The following is a 16,816-nucleotide window of genomic DNA, read 5'->3' as shown; positions in this document are numbered from 1 at the left end:
AGATTCAGCACAAGAACACAATGAAGTTTGGATGACGGGTGTCTAATCGATCCGGCCGACTAGAATATCCCGATGTCGACTAATGATTCGTGCCGTCCTTCGAAACAAAATCCTTCAAAGGGCATTCTTAACTAGGCAATTCAGTCGAAAGATCTCAACCGAGTACTCTATCTGGGGATGGAGATTCAAGGATTGCAGTGGCATTGTATTGTGGCGCTGAGGGAAAAACTGGATCTGGATTAAGAAGTGAAATATTTGGGGTGCGTGGTTCCAAAATGATTGAGGAAAAATCTCCGGATCTACTATAGATGAATGTGTTCTAGTTTCTTGGGATGGAATTTCTTGTAGGCTCTTCCGTTTTGTTCTTACAGTCACGGTGGAAAATCTTGGAGAGAGCATTGGAGTTGCGAGAGTGGTTTAAGACAGACTTTGTCCAGCTCTTCATTAACGGGAATATGATCTTTTAACAATCTTTCTTTGGATACATACATACATACATACATACATACATACATACATACATACATGTGTGTGTATCTGCAATATGGTTTGTAGTTTGTACGTCATCAAACATAGGGCCCAAAGCATATCGTTCATCCAACACAAAACATTATTCCTTGTAACGGTTGAAACTGGAAGACTCGCATCAAACAGTCAACCTGGAGCTTCTCACATGTCGGCCTTCTCGGCGGGTGACGTAGAAGCTGACTCTGGCTCGGACTCGGCAATCTGAATCACCTTGGGCTGCCTCCTCCTGTCGTCGCCGAGCTTGGGGATGGTGATCCTGAGGACGCCGTCCTCGAGACGAGCCTTGATGCTGTCCAGGTCAGCGTTCGCGGGCAACCTGAACTGCCTCCAGAACTTGCCGCTCGCCCTCTCGGCTCGGTGCCACTTGTCTCCTTCGCTGTCCTCGACCTTCCTCTCTCCGCTGATCCGGACGACCCGGTTGTCCTCGACTTCAATCTTGACGTCCTCCGTCTTCATCCCAGGGAGGTCGAGCGAGATAATGTGGGCAGTTGCCGTCTCCTTCCAGTCAGCACGAGCTAGGAGGGGCAGGGGAGCGTCCGCGTCGGGCACGCCCTTGGGGAGGGAGAGCGGAGCGTGCTCGAGGGCTCGGAAAGGGTCATCGGGGAGAGACATGAGGTCCCAAAGCGACGACGACCTTGGGAATGGGATGAGCGCATGGGCTGGAGGAGCGAGGGTTGCGAAAAAGATGAGAGCGACTGCGAGCGGCGGTAGGACTGCCATACTGGCCATGGTCATTGAGCGAGGATGAGTGAAGAACCAAGAAGATGAGGATTCTCTTGAATTGAAGAGCTTTGCCAACGTGTTATTGATCCAGGACTTGCTTGTAGACAGACATGTGTGGGGTGGGTTTGAAGGTTTTATATAGGTGGGGTGGGGAGTTGTCTGGATTGTTCTGTGGGCAGGGAAAGAGGGAGAGATGTCTGCACACTTCTAGAGTCATTCAATGGCGTTCTTCGCAGTTCTAGAAGCGTCCCTCGCCAACACTACCTTAATTTGGGGAAAAAACACCAACAAAAATAGATGATGTACATACAGTTCTTAGATATTCTTCTTCGATACGACTCATCTTTCTATCTGAGAAAGACGGAGATTTCATTAAAGATCACATCCTTCACTACGCTAGATTGGCCGAGTTGCTATGACTGCTAAATGCAGCGGGAAATCGAGTTCAATTAGACGCAGAACAAGGAGTGGCAGACAAATTCATGAAACCAGAAAACTATCATACGCAAACATTTCACCCTCATTGCAGACAAATGACATGTTTCTGTAATGTTTGTGCAAGAAGCGTTTCACGACGCTCTGATTTTCAGAAGGAACTCAGCTAGAGTTTCGGAACAAAAGGGGATTATTAAGACAGGAACACAGAATGAAGGGCAAGCAGCAAGGTCAAACTAGATCACAAATGGCATGTACATTCTTTTCCTCAGTTACTGATGGCGCTTCCGAACTTGGCTATGCAACCCAAAGCCTGCTCAAATTCATTGTCATCCAAGGCAATTGTGAAGCGGCAGTAGCCGGGAATCCCAGTCCACGAGCTACTGTTTATGCATAAACCGGTGCTTCTGAGCAACGCCTCCCTAAAATTAGAGTCATTGATCTTAATATCGTATGTAGATCCCTTTTCTGTGCCAACGCCATCTTTAGGATTAGGCTTGATGGAGATTGTCTTGTCAAGGTAAGCAGAAGGCTTTGCTACCATGGAAAGACCAGCACAAGGCTCTAGAACATCCCAACCGTTTTTCTCAAGTGTCTGCAAGGTACCACAAAGTTTAAAAAGCATAGAGCATAAGAAGCACATTGAATCACATCCACATAAGCACCATGCAAAACTAGCTGATTTAAAGCCTTAATGGTCTGTACAACACTAGCTAACAATAACAATATGCCATTAGCAGACATAAAGCCACGTGTCATGAAATGGAGATAAGGGAAACAAAGTCCTCTTCTACAAGTTCAGCTTGTACTATGTGTCACGTCAAAAGCTAGATCTTAAGTAATCTACACACCAGCTAGGTGCAGGACTGAGAGTTGTTCAACCTGGTTTAACTATATCTAGTGTTCTTAGGGAATAGAATAGAGACCAAAGGCAAGTACAATACAGATCTCAATTGTTTCCTTATGGATGAGTATTTTGGGAAGCGATGAGCATTTCACCAAAAAGACCCTCATTGCAACTTCAACATGGACAAAACCCATTGCATTAGATATGAGCCGTAAAGTTGCCACTCCCAAGTCCCAACTCAAAAGGGGCCTTGAATTATAGTAAATTTAGCCATGCATTGAATGCCCAGCAAACTATTCTTTCTCCTTTTACTATAGAGTAGCGAGTGCTGGTCGCTTGCTTTGGCATTTGCAACCGTACTCTGTCAATATGGCGGAGAGGCAACTGTTAAAAGAATTGCACTAATTAGAACAAGAGAAATAGAGTTACGCCCAAAAAAGAACCCCCTTTATGTTTCATAGTGGAATCCCACTCCAGTATGTAGTTTAAATGTCAAACCACGCACATGAATATCCATTACCGTTTCTGCAACTCACTTAATTATAACCAGATTTATTACTGAATCTGAAAACAGCAAAAGCTGCGACATAGTAGAAGGAAAACTTCCTGTAGAGAAAACAATTATTACCTCCTTCAGGCACTTCGATCTACTCTTCAACATTCCTATATGGTTGGCAACAGCATCCATTACTTCTCCTGTTTTTCGCTCTCTCAGACCCAGTAACTTCTTAATGGCATACTTGACAGTGCCATGAGGTTTGCTTAATCCTGGAAAGCTGTGGAATGCATCAACAATATTTGACCGGTTAAAAACCAGAAAGCCAAACTTCAATGCTCCAGTGAGCAACTTAAAGGACAGTCCCCCAAGCAGACATACAGAAAAAGCTCGATTGCTGGAAGAATTTAGCATCGACAAACTGCTTGTGAGATCCCAACCCCCCCAACCTTCAGAGCCGAACTCCAATCCTGAGAAGGAGGTATCGATAATAACTCTTGCACCAAACTTTCCACATGCTGATAATATCTTTTCAATCTCACGATTGCTGTAAAGCAAGCCAGTAGGACTGATTGTTGGGCCGCATATGTAAACCCATGGTTGCTTCACAGTCTCAAGCACTTCAAGAATTGACTTCTCAGTCAACTTAAACCCTTCTGCAGATTGCGTAGGGACAGTCACAATGTTTGCCTTTAAAAATTTAGCAGCAGAGATGTAGTTCCCGTTTGAGCCAGCTGGGAAGCATAAAGTACCACCCTCTTGAGTGCAACAGAGGACCAGCTTATTGAACAAAGCCAACGAGCTGTTAGCATATATAAGTTCTGTGCTACCATCCACTGGAAATCCATACTCGCTCTTAATATGCTGTTTAATACTCGGTACGACATCCAACTCAGCCTCTGACATGTTCTGACGTGCAAAACTTTCAAAAATAGCAGCCTTTACTGGAGAAGGCACATGTAAGAAGCTCTGATCCACATCCATATGAATCAAAGAAGAGCCTTGATCCTCGCTGATAGATAATTCAGAGTCATTAAGGACTGAGATAGCTGAATTAGCGATTCCGATTGTATCAACTGATTTGGGCTTTTGTGCTTCCCTCTGAAGGACACATTCACTTAAAAAATTTACTTTAAGAGAACCAAAGAAAACCCACTACCTATGTCAATGAACTGCTACAATGATTATAGGATTTTCTAGCAAATAGAGTGTGCAATGCAGAAAAGGAGTCATATGAGAGACAAGAAAAAAATCCATGGCAAACTGGAAGCACAAAAATAGCGGCATTCATAAATGCTATTTTTCACAAAATCTGCCTGTGCTGCAAGGTTGACCATAACACAGCATTTTAAGATGGATTAGGAGAGGAGATGACATAAACCAAAAATCCTTCCTGAAATTTTGGCCTCATTTTGCGTTATAAAAATTGGCCAAGTTGTCTGGCCAGGGACAAGTACATTACTCCTTGAGAGCAATTTCTTTTTTGGTCAGAAATCCTAATTAGGAGAAATTGAAAACAAGTTTATTAGCTAAAATTTATCTGACCAGGAGATTCTTTTTGAAGCTTTCTGAGAAGTTAATAAAATTGTCCCAGCAATATCAAATTTGCTTGTCAACTGTTAAACGAGGGCATACTATTGTATTGAAGATAACATGAGAAGTGCAAACAAACCTCTGAATGTCGACGCCGGTCAGCAAGTTGGAAAGCCAAAAGCTCATGAAAAAGACAACCATAATAGTTTTGACTTATTGCTGCAGTATTCCCTTCTAGTAATTCAACTGTCTTTGACAACACCTTAAAGATGGACTGTTCTTCTGAAATGACAAAAGCTACTTCCAAGTCCTTATAAACCTACCAAACAACCAGCCACAATCAACAGTTTGAAAGAAGTAATTGTGATAGACATATTATCACAAGCACATAAAGTATAATTGCAGGATATCATAGTCCCAATCCAACCTGCAGGACACAGATTTAATGATAGAGAAAGAGCCACCACGAACAAAGAACAAAAACTGATTTACTCGTACTTCATTTACCTGATTTTTCACAAGCCCACATATGATTGCTGCATGTGCAGGCAAAGGGTTTCCAGCAAGATATTTTAGGACCCCATTGGATGCAGGAAGACTTGATAACTCAAAGTGCTCAGATATATCTAAGAAAAGACGAGACCCGATGTCTCTTGTAACATCTAAAAGATGCTGAAAAGCTGAAATTGTGACAGACTCATATTGAGCCATCCCAGTGATGACCACCTGGGGCTTCAACTTCTTTATCAACTCTATCATCAAATCCGATTGATGTGGTGCTTCAATTACTGTAATTTCATCCTCCAAACGATCCTTAGCTTCTGCAACCTACTCAAAGAAAAATATATGTTACAAAGAGAAAAATGAAATATTCCAAAAGGAGGTCCCATCTGGTGTCTGTTCAAATAGATGGCAGATTGGCAGCAATATGATTACCATTAAAAAATTAGATAATTGTTTTGGCTGACTCGCGATTTTCATTTGTTGGAATAATGCCATTTATAAGCGATTAAATGGCATAAGCCTCCATCCGGGGGGGCTTATACATGTAAGTTTAAGGTGTCTGGATAACCAAGTGTATAAAGGATGAAAAGAATTTGTCTTTAAATGTCAGTATGGAGGTTTCTGAACATTTGAGATCCTCAATATTAGATAAAATCAAATTTTCAACTGCTAAACTACAAAAAGAAGCAACTTACAAATACATAGTGAGTCGCTCAACACACTAAAATTCAATTTTCATTGTGTTTGCACAAAATGGATGTACAATCCCAGTTGTGCCAAAGGAATGTGTAAAGATGTATTTCACACAATAAAATAACTTCTTAAGCTTTGAGAGTAGATGGTTGCACACTTCAATTTGGTATAAGACCCTCAGAGCCAAAGTTCTCGAGTTAGACTACTGACATTTCTTTGTACCTATTTATGGAATTGTCGAGTCTCAACAATTCCTTCACCCCCGTGTACTATGTTCCAATGTTTTACACTTTTGTCACACGATCTGTCTTCTAAAAAGGGGAACTTATAAGTAGGGTGAAGGAGAGTAGGAAGTATGGCCATGAAAAGGAGTTAGACAGCTATGGGGGACATTAATCTAATCAATGATAATTCCAAAAGATCTTGTCTGCATGGTTTTTTTGAGGAATTACTCTTGCTATATAGAGGTGAGCAGGCCTGGTGGGCAGTGTCTTACAGGTTTGAGATCCCATGTGACATTGTATTGATGTCCAGGTACAATGCCTGGTCTGAGACTCTCTCAAAGGTCCATAATTTACATCTGATTGTACATGAAGAGGAAATTTTAGTGGCAACTAAAATAGTATTCTGGTCATTTCAATTGGAACCATAGCTCGTGGATATTGCTTCTAATTATTGAGAATCAGGATATGGTTTCGCCTTGCACTTCTGTGCTAGAGGCCTAGTAGCAAACGCTGACTTCAATTGTTCACAAACAACTGGTCATACCAGATTTTCCCATCGAATAAGATATGGTAGGCCAAAGTAATGCTCCAAGGATGCTACTCTCCGGGGCAGATAGACATGTTTGAATCTATTATAATGAGAAACATGTATTGCACTTACTTTAAGTTGTGAAAAATTCATACAATATCACTAAGATGAGGTCAGCAACTTTTCCCCCCAACAAAATGTCATTTTATTGGGGTTACACTTGCAAAACATCAGAGATAATAATTGCTGCAAAGACCCATGGAATATGTATTATTACCTCCAAAACCAATGACGTTAACCACTTCCTTGGCAGGTTTAATGTCAGATGTTGATCGACAATTGCAAGGCGAGGTGAGAACAGGCGAAGAGCATTCTCAATTGCGGCAGCCCTCGTAGGAAAGATGACAATGTTCTAGAATCAGAGTTGAAAAGAACTAGGGTCAGGAACTTACGTATTTTATTTATGTTCATCAATGTTGCTGGGAGCGAAAATATGTACACTTAAACAAGAAAGGAAAGGAAGACTCTAGACTAAAGTGATCCACTTAGAAAGAACATATATCTTTTCTCTGCATACTTTTTTCTTCAGCACAGGACAAATGAAATCAGGTTCAGGAACGAGTGCACATATGAGCTAAAAAATGGATCAAGAATTAGCCAGCGTCATCAGTTGCTAAGAAATATTTGCACAACTTCATACAAAATTTCTGTAGAAGTGAATGAGAATGTTATGAAAGAATTAAACCATGACTTGTTTATGCTGAATAGTCAAACAATTTGACAGGTTGTTGTTACAGGAACCTATCAGAACTGAGGGGATAAAGAAGACGAGCTTCTAGTGAGGACCATCAAGAAACAGTGTTGACTAGATGAAAGATAATATTACACCACTTACATCGGCATTGAGTGGAATATGGTGGTATGTTTTCATGAAGCCTGCAATTAGATTACGGAATCTTTTGCTTCCTGCTGGTGGTTCATATGGAAAATATGAACTCTCTTTCAAAGAACTAGCAAGATAAGCTAGGAAAGGAATCTTCTCATCAGCAACAGAATCATCTTCAAAAGATAAATCAAGGGAACTGCTGACATCGAGAAATCCATTCTTCAGAAATTCAAAAATTGTCTTCACCTGGAGTTTAATCAAATAAAGAATTATAAGATTCAAATTGCAAAATTGCAGGATAAGAGAGCATGAACCAAACATACCTCATTTGGTCGACGTAGTTGACAACTATAAACTGATAATGCATGAGATATACGGCCACCAGCCCTTCCATATGCCCATGCAGTCCGTGCACAAAGAGGCTGATCACTGGCAAGCCCCATAAAGAATTCAAAACGATGAGGGCTATTTTTTTCAATCTCAACTAAGGCTGATATATCTGTGTCAGCAGCCTGTAACAACAACCATTCAAAAGAAGTTCATCTTAGGTAGAAACGCCATCTCTCATGTCAATGACACCAAAGGTTATTAAATGAATGGAATTTAGATATAAATAGAATATAGTGAAATGGAGCCATTTTGGGGTTTCGATGGAGTCGGTATGACTTGCCTGTAATACTTTAGTTTGCCAGAGCTTGTTAATACGGAAACCACGACGCTCAAACAAACGTCTACAGACAGCTTGCCCAGGACGACCTCCCATGTTGAAAATCATTATACCTGATGGTTGGATAACAGCAATTCCTTCCTCAACTGCCCTAGCGATCAAACCTAACCCAAATTGATCCTCGACAAAACCCTAAAATAAGACATGTGGAAAGATGTTAGGGACATGGTTTCTTTACCTATGGCCCAAGCTGGGTCAAGAAAGTCAAGGAAATGTAAACATATATATGGACTCAAAAACAATGACACAAGCATAGGCAACTATCTGTATGAGCAGCACCTCAAGAGGTCAAATGCACAACCATGACAATGAAATCCCGAGATGACAAGCATTGAAAGGTGCATGCAAGAGTGAAGCACAATAGACATTTAAATATTTTCATAAACATAGCGAAAAGAAAATTAACTCTGCAACGAAAATATTTGAATGAGTATATCATTTTCCATAAGAACAAGTACATAATTCAGTTGAATGAAAGAAAACAGCAACTCTTCAACCTAAAGCTAAATGGGAAGCAGTCAAGTAGAAGTTTCCAACTAAAACTAAACTAATGATGAGATTGTAACCTGCCATGAGTAAAGGCTGGCAATTTCTATTGTGCCACCATGCACATGTTGCATTTAACGTTGTTTTGTGTCATTGCATAAATAGCTCAAATTTTGACCTTTGTGAGAAACACATGATTTTCTACAAGACAGGTCAAACCATTCTCAGGTGTCAATTTGTGGTCAACCATGTTCATGTCATGCAGTACTTACATTTCTCTCAGTAACTTTCTATTATGGCGAATTACGTTCAAGTTTTCTCTTGAATCCTTCTAAAATGCTACCCGGAACGTGTTAGTAGAAGATTGACAGGACACAAATAGCAGGGATGCTACTGATGGAGCACCTATATAGTGACATGCCATTACAAAGCACAAGCACTGAAAATTGGCAAGGGTATAGAAAATTCGCAAGAGATGCATTGCGCCAATCCTCACGATCCACAAATTCCACAAGGAGCCCGCACCTTAGAGATGATTTTGAGCAGAGAAACTAGCCCATTCTTTGCAATTAATTACCAAAGGGAGTTAAACCATGGCTTTTCACCAGGATGAGTTTCCACTAGAACAACATCAAAATTATCAGGCATGATTTCATAATTTCTGCAAAGGAAACAAAGGTGACAGCTACTTAAGGAACCGATGTGAAGACAACAAACATTAAACTACTTCTATTTTCTGTATCACCCAAAAGAAATCAGAAGACATTTGATATTTTGAAGTAAATATACAATATTAAACTTAATGCAGAGGAAAAAAAATGTTAATTTGTAGATGAGGAAAAGAAGCAGGTTTTCCCAGCAAAAAGACTATAGACTTAGAACTACAGTTTTTAAAATGCTGTCAAATTGAAATTGCGGCAGATGTAAAAGCAGATAGCATGAAACCTAAATGAACCTGAAGAGCGCAATAGTTACTCAAGGAGTACAAAAATTCCTCGCTTGCATTTTCTGTAATCATCTTAGACATAGCATCAGGGTTGGGATTAAGGATCTGCACAAGGAAAACAGAAAGAGGTTGAATTCTGGAAGCGTCACCCAATTCTGTATATGCCAAAATGATGACAACCATTGCTGAAAACTAATGTAAAGAAAATATACAAAGAGGAAATCATAGCTGTTACGACATGTTATTAACATCAAAAGAATTAAGAACTGTCGATGTGATAGAACCTGAGGTATGCATCCAACGATCCGCTCAAGTTTGATATCACGATCTCTACAATAAGATAGCAGATCAGACTCATGAAACTCCACTCTGTCCAACAAAGTTTTCCCCTCACTGTCAAATATAGGTTGACCCTTCTCATCCAAAGCATTCAGATATAAGTTTATCCAAGACATCTTCACTGCTCTTGGATTAATATCAAGACCATACACCTGCATTGCGATCATAATTAAACTTCAGATGAGCATGTAAACTGAAACTACTGGACAAAGAGTACCAAAAACATCATCGGTAGGCTTATACGTGACAAGAACAATTTTGCAGCAGGATGGACTTGTATAACCACCTCCTTTTGCTCATAAACATTGAATGGGATTCTAGAAGCTAGAACATCTACAAGAGCATTCCAAAATCCAAATATAAGAAGAACAGAAAAAAAAAGAGCACTCCCCATATGAAGTATGGTGGAAGAGAGAAAAATCACCTTCATGGGCGACCATTTCGCAGCAATTGCAATAGTAATCCACCCATTGCCACAGCCAAGCTCAGCAACAGACTTATCCTTGAAGATTGAGTCTTGATGTCTATTTAGTCCTTCATAAAAGGTGAACGACCAGTCTTCTGGGATGAAAATGCTAGGAATTATCATCATTGTCAGCTTCTTCCTTCCCTGATAACCTGCAAAAATAGTCTAGTGGAGCTAATTTCACAGAACAATGATAAGTGGAAAATCACTTGGTGCTCCATGAAATCCAAATTATCCGGAAAAGTAACAGGTTAAATGTGAATTCTGCTCCTTGGGAATCAGAACTAGTTTCACTTCCGCGGGTGATCAGCGTGATTTCTAGGTAACTGATCACTCCTGTTATAGCACATCTTAAAGCAAGAATTAGCCACAGAGATAGTAAACCTTGGAAGGCTGATACATCAAGAAGATGCTACAATTTACTTAATTAGTGTGGAATGTATATGTACTGAGCTTCATGATAGATCCAATTTGGTTCCAATCCTATGACAATGTGATTACATTTCAGGTAAAGAAAGAGCAAAAGGAAATTTTATATGCTAAAGTACCATCTCTCCCTTCAGTCATCAGTCTTGCATAAACTAAAATACCGAAGAAAGTTTCTCTGATTTTCCTGCAGAAATTCTGGAAAGCAACGCTTCATTTTCGTTCTCTAATCATCAACTAGCGGGACCAGTTAAACTGGGAGAGTGGAGCCAGGTGAATCTGTGCTTGGTCAAAAGGGAACGCTTACCCAATTGATCTGTTCTGTTTCCATCGTGGGTCGCTACAAAAGAGACATGGGTGAAAGCTATTAGCCAGTTGCAGTACTATGTGGTCTCTCACCCACGCCCGGATGGGGATTTTGCCCAATTTATACTTCAAAATTAGATTTCCGACCACCATGAAATTGGTTCCACTTCTTTTCTGCTTAGCTAGTTATCTATGGAGAATGATTTAGTATACTTCAAGAGAATCCGAAAGGGTGCTCGTGTTCACCAAAAGAGAAAGGGGGTCCTCTCCTAAATCAACTGGAGTCGTAAAAGTTCTGCTTCCATCTCGTGCACAAACGAGACACCATATCTACTATCTAGTTATCTGAATAGGTTTGGTCCAAAACGAGTCTGACCAAATACAGCACTGAACATCTTGTCCTGTCCTTATCCCTAGTTTGCCTTTTCTCGTGACAACATAAACAACTTATCCGTGCTCAATACGGTATTTTAGAGCTGACTTGACCTGTCTGCATCGTTGCCTTGGGAATTGGACGTCAAAATTAAAGCCACAAAAAGATCAACTACGCTGGTTGACTGACGGACGACGACTCGCGAGAGCGATACCGTCGCAGCCCATTAGTCGTCATCTTCAAATTTGGCACAAGAAATCAAAAGAAAAAGAAAAAAGAGGGAGAAGAAAAGAAATGCAGAAGAACAGGATTTGCAGAACTCCGATTGACTAAAGCAATATTCCGATCAATTTAGCGCAATTTGTCAATTCAGATTAAAATCCATCCATCACATTTCAAAAAATCCGTCATCGAGCTTTAACACCACGTCGCACCGGTTCCAATGAGACGATGAGCAGAGACAAATTGTTCATCCGATTCAATCCAAAAAACCGGGGACCGCGGACATCACTTCGCCAACAAAAACACTTTCGGATGAGCGAGAGTTGTTACCTTGGTACTGGTCTAAGACGACCTGTTCGATCTGGAAATGGAACTTGTCGAAGCATTGCTCGGAGGACTGCGGGGAGTCGAGCCGGCTCTGGAGGTCGGACAAGAAGATCCGGGCCCGGGCCCGGGTGCTCGGGTCCTCGAGGCGCTCCAGAACCGATCGGAAAGCGGCGTAAGCGGCGTCCCCGGACTGCTGGCACTGGCTCAGGAACTCGTCCACCGAGCGGCAAGCGCCGACACCATCCGCCATTGTCAGACCTCGGGAGAGTGTCGCCTGTCGCTGAGAAGAGAGAGAGAGAGAGAGAGAGAGAGAGAGAGGGGACTCGGTTGGGTCTTGCTTGGAGCTTCGCTCAAGAAGGAAGCCGCGAACTCCGGCTCGTCGTTGAAGGGCTTTTATTCAAAGTGTGGAGGAATTTGGGGAGGTGTGCCTTTTTCCACGTGTCGGACGCTCTGCGGACCTCCATTTCCACGTGTTATTATCTTTTTTTTCTCTTTAGACTCGATTAGGAAAGTCAACCTTGTTCCTTTTTAAACTGAATTCGACTAAACTTTTTCTAATGACCTAATATAAATATCAACCTTTGTTCCTCAGAAAAAAAAAAAGAAAAAAAAAGAAGACACTTTGGACTTGGAGAAATTCCACGTCATTGTTACGCCTAAAATCATCCCCGACTCGATGCTTCGTAGAATAGTTTTGCACGTGACATATATATTGCGATCTAATAATCGATTGCTTAAAGGAAAAAATGTACGCGAGTTTTGATCACCATCTCTTCTTTCTCTTTAAAACTTTACAATGGATGGAGATTTTCTAGCACTTGATGGATTTTTTGAGATACATAAACTAATTTATAGTAGATGGGACACGAGAAGTACCAATTTGAGATTTTTTGTGTAATTAATCCAAAATTTAAAGGAATGGATTTACCCTATTATAAATAAGGCAACTGTAGAGATTCTTTTGATGTACTTGATCGTCAAAGGATTCATGCGTAATAATCGTTGAGGGAAAATTACCATAAAAATTATAAACCTAGTGTACGGATGTCAGCTCGGGTTTAAATTTTTTAATTTTATCAATTTGGTCCTAAAAATTTTCACAATTTGTCAATTGAGTCATTTCAGTCAATTATCTTACGAGGAATGAGCGGCATTGAAATAATAATTTTAAATTTTTTTTTTTTGTCATTGCCGGATGTTGGGAAGGATCACGACCCTTGCCCACATGGCCCACGACTATTCGGCATCTACATCAACGATTTCTAATCAAAATAGGCCGAAAAGGACTAAATTGGAAAATTGTCAAAAAAATTTAAGACTAAATTAGCTAAAGGAGATTTTTCCGAAATCATTCATGTCAATGGGGAGCATGTGAATCTTATTCGTGGAGTAGGTTTGCGGGGCCCATGAGAACGCATGCTTGAATAAAGTTGAACATATGGTACCGTCAATTTTTGCACGCTAATCATGCCTAAAATACTTAAAAGGAAAAGGGAATCGTACATAATGAATATTAATGCAGGGGACCATCTCAGAAATTTCAAGATTCTTAATTTGGATCAATTCAATGTATGAGTTATAGTATTTGCATTTTTTTTTATAAGTTATAGTATTTTCCGTTGAATAAAATGACTTAAATCTTATACGTTAAAATATTTCAAGATTTATATTTGAAAAAAAAAAAGCCGATAGATGAATGCGTGAACCGGGGTTGGGCTGATTAGGAAAAGATCAAAAGTAAAGGAAATAAAGCTTGAAAATGGAACGGAAAGTGGGGCTATTTGTTTCGATAATAATAAATGATTTAGACAATATCCTCCTAAAGATGATTGCTTATTTTGATCTGAAAATAGCATTGGAAGCTGCTCTCCCTAATGTTGTGGTTAACCGATTGTGAAGCTACCGGTTTTGATTATACATAGGTATGTACACAACAAATGTTTCCCATTACAAATTGCATTGCCACACGCACTTATGCCCAACGAAACGCTTCTATAGTGATCATTTGGACATAAACATTACTGATAAGTAGATTGAGATAATTAAGTATGTGAAAATAGGGAAGTAGAAGAAGAGTATGACAGAGAGCGGGGCTGTGGGAATACCTCTTGCCTTTAGCTATACATGAATGGAGAGCTAAAACAAAATTGATTTGTGCATGGACAACTTGTTGATCAAAATTAGGGTTGGAGCATTGGTCAAAACCCTACTCGTTGGGTACCAAACCATGTATGTTCCGCATTGGCATTTCAACTCGTTCTTCTCATGCTTCGAACAAGAAAGTTCTCTCGAAATACCTAACATATTCGTCCACCTACCTTTCGCGCACCAAGAACGTCTATAGCCACCCGGATCTAGGTTGTAGTTCTTGGTTCGAATTGTATCATAGCTCATATGCCGTGATGAACAAACTGCGACGGAGATGCCAACGGGAAGCGTGCATGATTTTAATGCACAAGAGAAAAAATTGATCGGAATTCGAAACCGTTACAGCACCGAATCCGACTTCTCAAAACACCAAATTATGCGTGCTACACATTAGCATTTCCATCGCATCCTTTTTGCCGTGGCTCGTATGAGCTGCTGCACGACTATGACGTGAGTTGCACACTCGGATCATTTCAATCAAAGATGGTTACTCAACTACTACAAAATGAGCTCAATTCAAGCCATTTCGAGAAAGATCATATGTGACGAAAAAGAAAATGTTGTCAAAATGCTTGCATTAAGCATGCATAGTTTGATACGTTGAGAGAGAGAGAGAGAGAGGTTGTCAACTGATGGTTTAGAGCGATGTCCCAATCACTTGTTTCCGTAAGGAAAACGCAATGAAACGGCTATCGGAAACTTGGAAAATCTGTTCTCAATCGTCATGAGCATATTAATTCGTCCACATACCTTTCCCTACCAGGAACATCTATAGCCACCCCAATCTAGGTTGCAGTTCTCAATTCAAATCAAAGCTCTTATGCATGACAAACAAACTACGATGGAGATGCCAACGGGAAGCATGCATGATTTTAATGCATAAGAGAAAAAAAGATTGGAATTTAAAGCCATAAGTCACGAGTCAAGACCGACTACGATTTTAATGCATGCTACACAGTAGCATTTCCATCGCATCCTTTTTGCCATGGCTCATATGAGCTGATGCACAACTAGGATGTGAGCTGCACGCTCGAATCATTCCGATCGAAGATGGTTGAGTAGCTGCTACAAAGTGAGCTCAATTCAAGCCATTTTGAGAAAGACCATACGCGGCAACAAAGAAAATGTTATCGAGATGCTTGTGTGAAGCGTGCATAGAATCAAGATGCTTATGTGAAGCATGCATAGTTTGATATGTTGAGAGAGAGAGAGAGAGAGAGAGAGAGAGAGAGAGAGAGAGAGAGAGAGAGAGAGAGAGAGAGAGAGAGAGAGAGAGAGGTCTTCAACCGATGGTTTCGAGCGATGCCTCGACCACTTTTTTTCCATAAGGAAAACATAGTAAAACAGCCTTCGGGGAGAGAGAGAGGTCTTCAACTGATGGTTTCGAGCGATGCCTCGACCACTTTTTTTCCATAAGGAAAACATAGTAAAACAGTCATCGAGAACCCGAAAAATGTGTTCCCAATGGTCGATAACATTTTCGTCCACATACCTTTCCCCTATCAAGAATGTTTATAGTCACCCCGATCTAGGTTGCGGTTCTCGATTTGAGTCCTTTCGAATTGTACCATAGCTCATAAGCCGTGATGAAAAAACTGCAACGGAGATGCTAACATGAAGCATGCATGATTTTAATGCATGAGAGAAAAATAAGATTGGAATTGGAAACCATAAGTCACGAATCAGCACCGAATCTGACTTTTGAATCAACACCGAATCTGACTTCTGAAAACACCAAATTATGCATGCTACACATTAGCATTTCCATCGCATCCTTTTTGCCATGGCTCGTATGAGCTGATGCACAACTAGGACATGAGTTGCACGCTCGGATCATTCCAATGGAAGATGGTTCAGTAGCTGCTACAAAGTGAGCTCAATGCAAGCCATTTCGAGAAAGATCATACGCGACGACAAATAAAATATTATCAAGATGCTTACGTGAAGCATGCATGGTTTGATACGTTGAAGGAGAGAGAGAGAGAGAGAGAGAGAGATCGGTTGTCAACCGATGATTTCGAGCGATGCCCCAATCACTTTTTCCCGTAAGGAAAACATGATGAAACAGCCGTCAAGAGCCCGGAAAATGTGTTCTCAATCGTCGAGAACGACGTCGCTATTTCGCGAAGACGCTCTAGGGCTTTCGTCACCTTCATTTTACGAAGAGGATTGACATGAAAGAGTTGGAAGACTTACCACTTCTGAACCGACTTATATAGTGGAGAGAATAGAACAAAAAGGGCAAGGAGCATTTAAGGTGTGATATACTGCCAATAATGGCGAGATTTCCGTCATAAAAAGATTGCCACGAGCCCAATTATGTAGATTTTTCCATTGCTAGTATTCACGCGAAATGATTGTCATTTTGGGAAATTAACTAGCGTCCATTTTTAAAACGAACAAAATCGAAATGAAAAGTACTCAAACTACTGTTAATTTTTTCGAAATGAGCAATTCTGGGATCAGATTGCGCGAATTTCGCATTGAATGAAATCAACGTAATAAATCTGCAAGATATCGAGCTAATTATCGTGGACCCCCTAGGAATCTTAACAACAAATTTTCTCAAGCTATCACTTTTTTGCCAAATTGGTAATAACACGAAATGAAAGCCATCCAGATGGAAAAGGGTATATATATATATATATATAT

At 40.5% G+C, this 16,816-nt stretch overlaps 2 protein-coding genes across 3 annotated transcripts; both read right to left on the bottom strand.

Moving 5' to 3' along the window:
* Positions 1–576: 576 nt before the first annotated feature.
* Positions 577–1,322, bottom strand: LOC115757562 (22.0 kDa heat shock protein-like). Its single transcript, XM_030697854.2, has one exon. The coding sequence runs from the start codon at positions 1,261–1,263 to the stop codon at positions 670–672; it is 594 nt and encodes a 197-aa protein (XP_030553714.1). The 5' UTR covers positions 1,264–1,322; the 3' UTR covers positions 577–669.
* A 434-nt stretch (positions 1,323–1,756) lies between these two features.
* LOC115757544 (methionine S-methyltransferase) lies at positions 1,757–12,324 on the bottom strand. Of its 2 annotated transcripts, XM_030697828.2 has the most exons (13): positions 12,020–12,324; positions 11,096–11,128; positions 10,321–10,514; positions 9,842–10,048; positions 9,567–9,662; positions 8,069–8,257; positions 7,722–7,910; positions 7,408–7,644; positions 6,790–6,924; positions 5,070–5,390; positions 4,702–4,881; positions 3,162–4,130; positions 1,757–2,281 (listed from the first exon to the last, which is right to left on the bottom strand). In XM_030697828.2, exons 1-13 carry the CDS (start codon positions 12,264–12,266, stop codon positions 1,955–1,957), a joined length of 3,324 nt encoding a protein of 1,107 aa, XP_030553688.1. In that variant the 5' UTR covers positions 12,267–12,324; the 3' UTR covers positions 1,757–1,954. The 2 variants fall into 2 exon arrangements, with proteins under 2 accessions (XP_030553688.1, XP_030553689.1); XM_030697829.2 differs by lacking the exon at positions 11,096–11,128 and having other exon boundaries at positions 12,020–12,323.
* Positions 12,325–16,816: the final 4,492 nt, after the last annotated feature.

This window comes from Rhodamnia argentea, chromosome 5, assembly GCF_020921035.1.
Source record: "Rhodamnia argentea isolate NSW1041297 chromosome 5, ASM2092103v1, whole genome shotgun sequence".
Taxonomy (NCBI): Eukaryota; Viridiplantae; Streptophyta; class Magnoliopsida; order Myrtales; family Myrtaceae; genus Rhodamnia; species Rhodamnia argentea.
The sequence above is the reverse complement of the archived record's forward strand: the minus strand, read 5'-3'. Positions and strand labels throughout refer to the sequence as shown.

Coding starts and splice junctions, on each gene's coding strand:
- LOC115757562 (XM_030697854.2), bottom strand. CDS start 1,263: ATGACCATGGCCAGTATGGCAGTCCTACCGCCGCTCGCAGTCGCTCTC.
- LOC115757544 (XM_030697828.2), bottom strand. CDS start 12,266: ATGGCGGATGGTGTCGGCGCTTGCCGCTCGGTGGACGAGTTCCTGAGC. Junction 11,129..12,019: donor CGTCTTAGACCAGTACCAAG/GTAACAACTCTC, acceptor TCTCTTTTGTAG/CGACCCACGATGGAAACAGA. Junction 7,911..8,068: donor GGCAAACTAAAGTATTACAG/GCAAGTCATACC, acceptor TTGTTGTTACAG/GCTGCTGACACAGATATATC.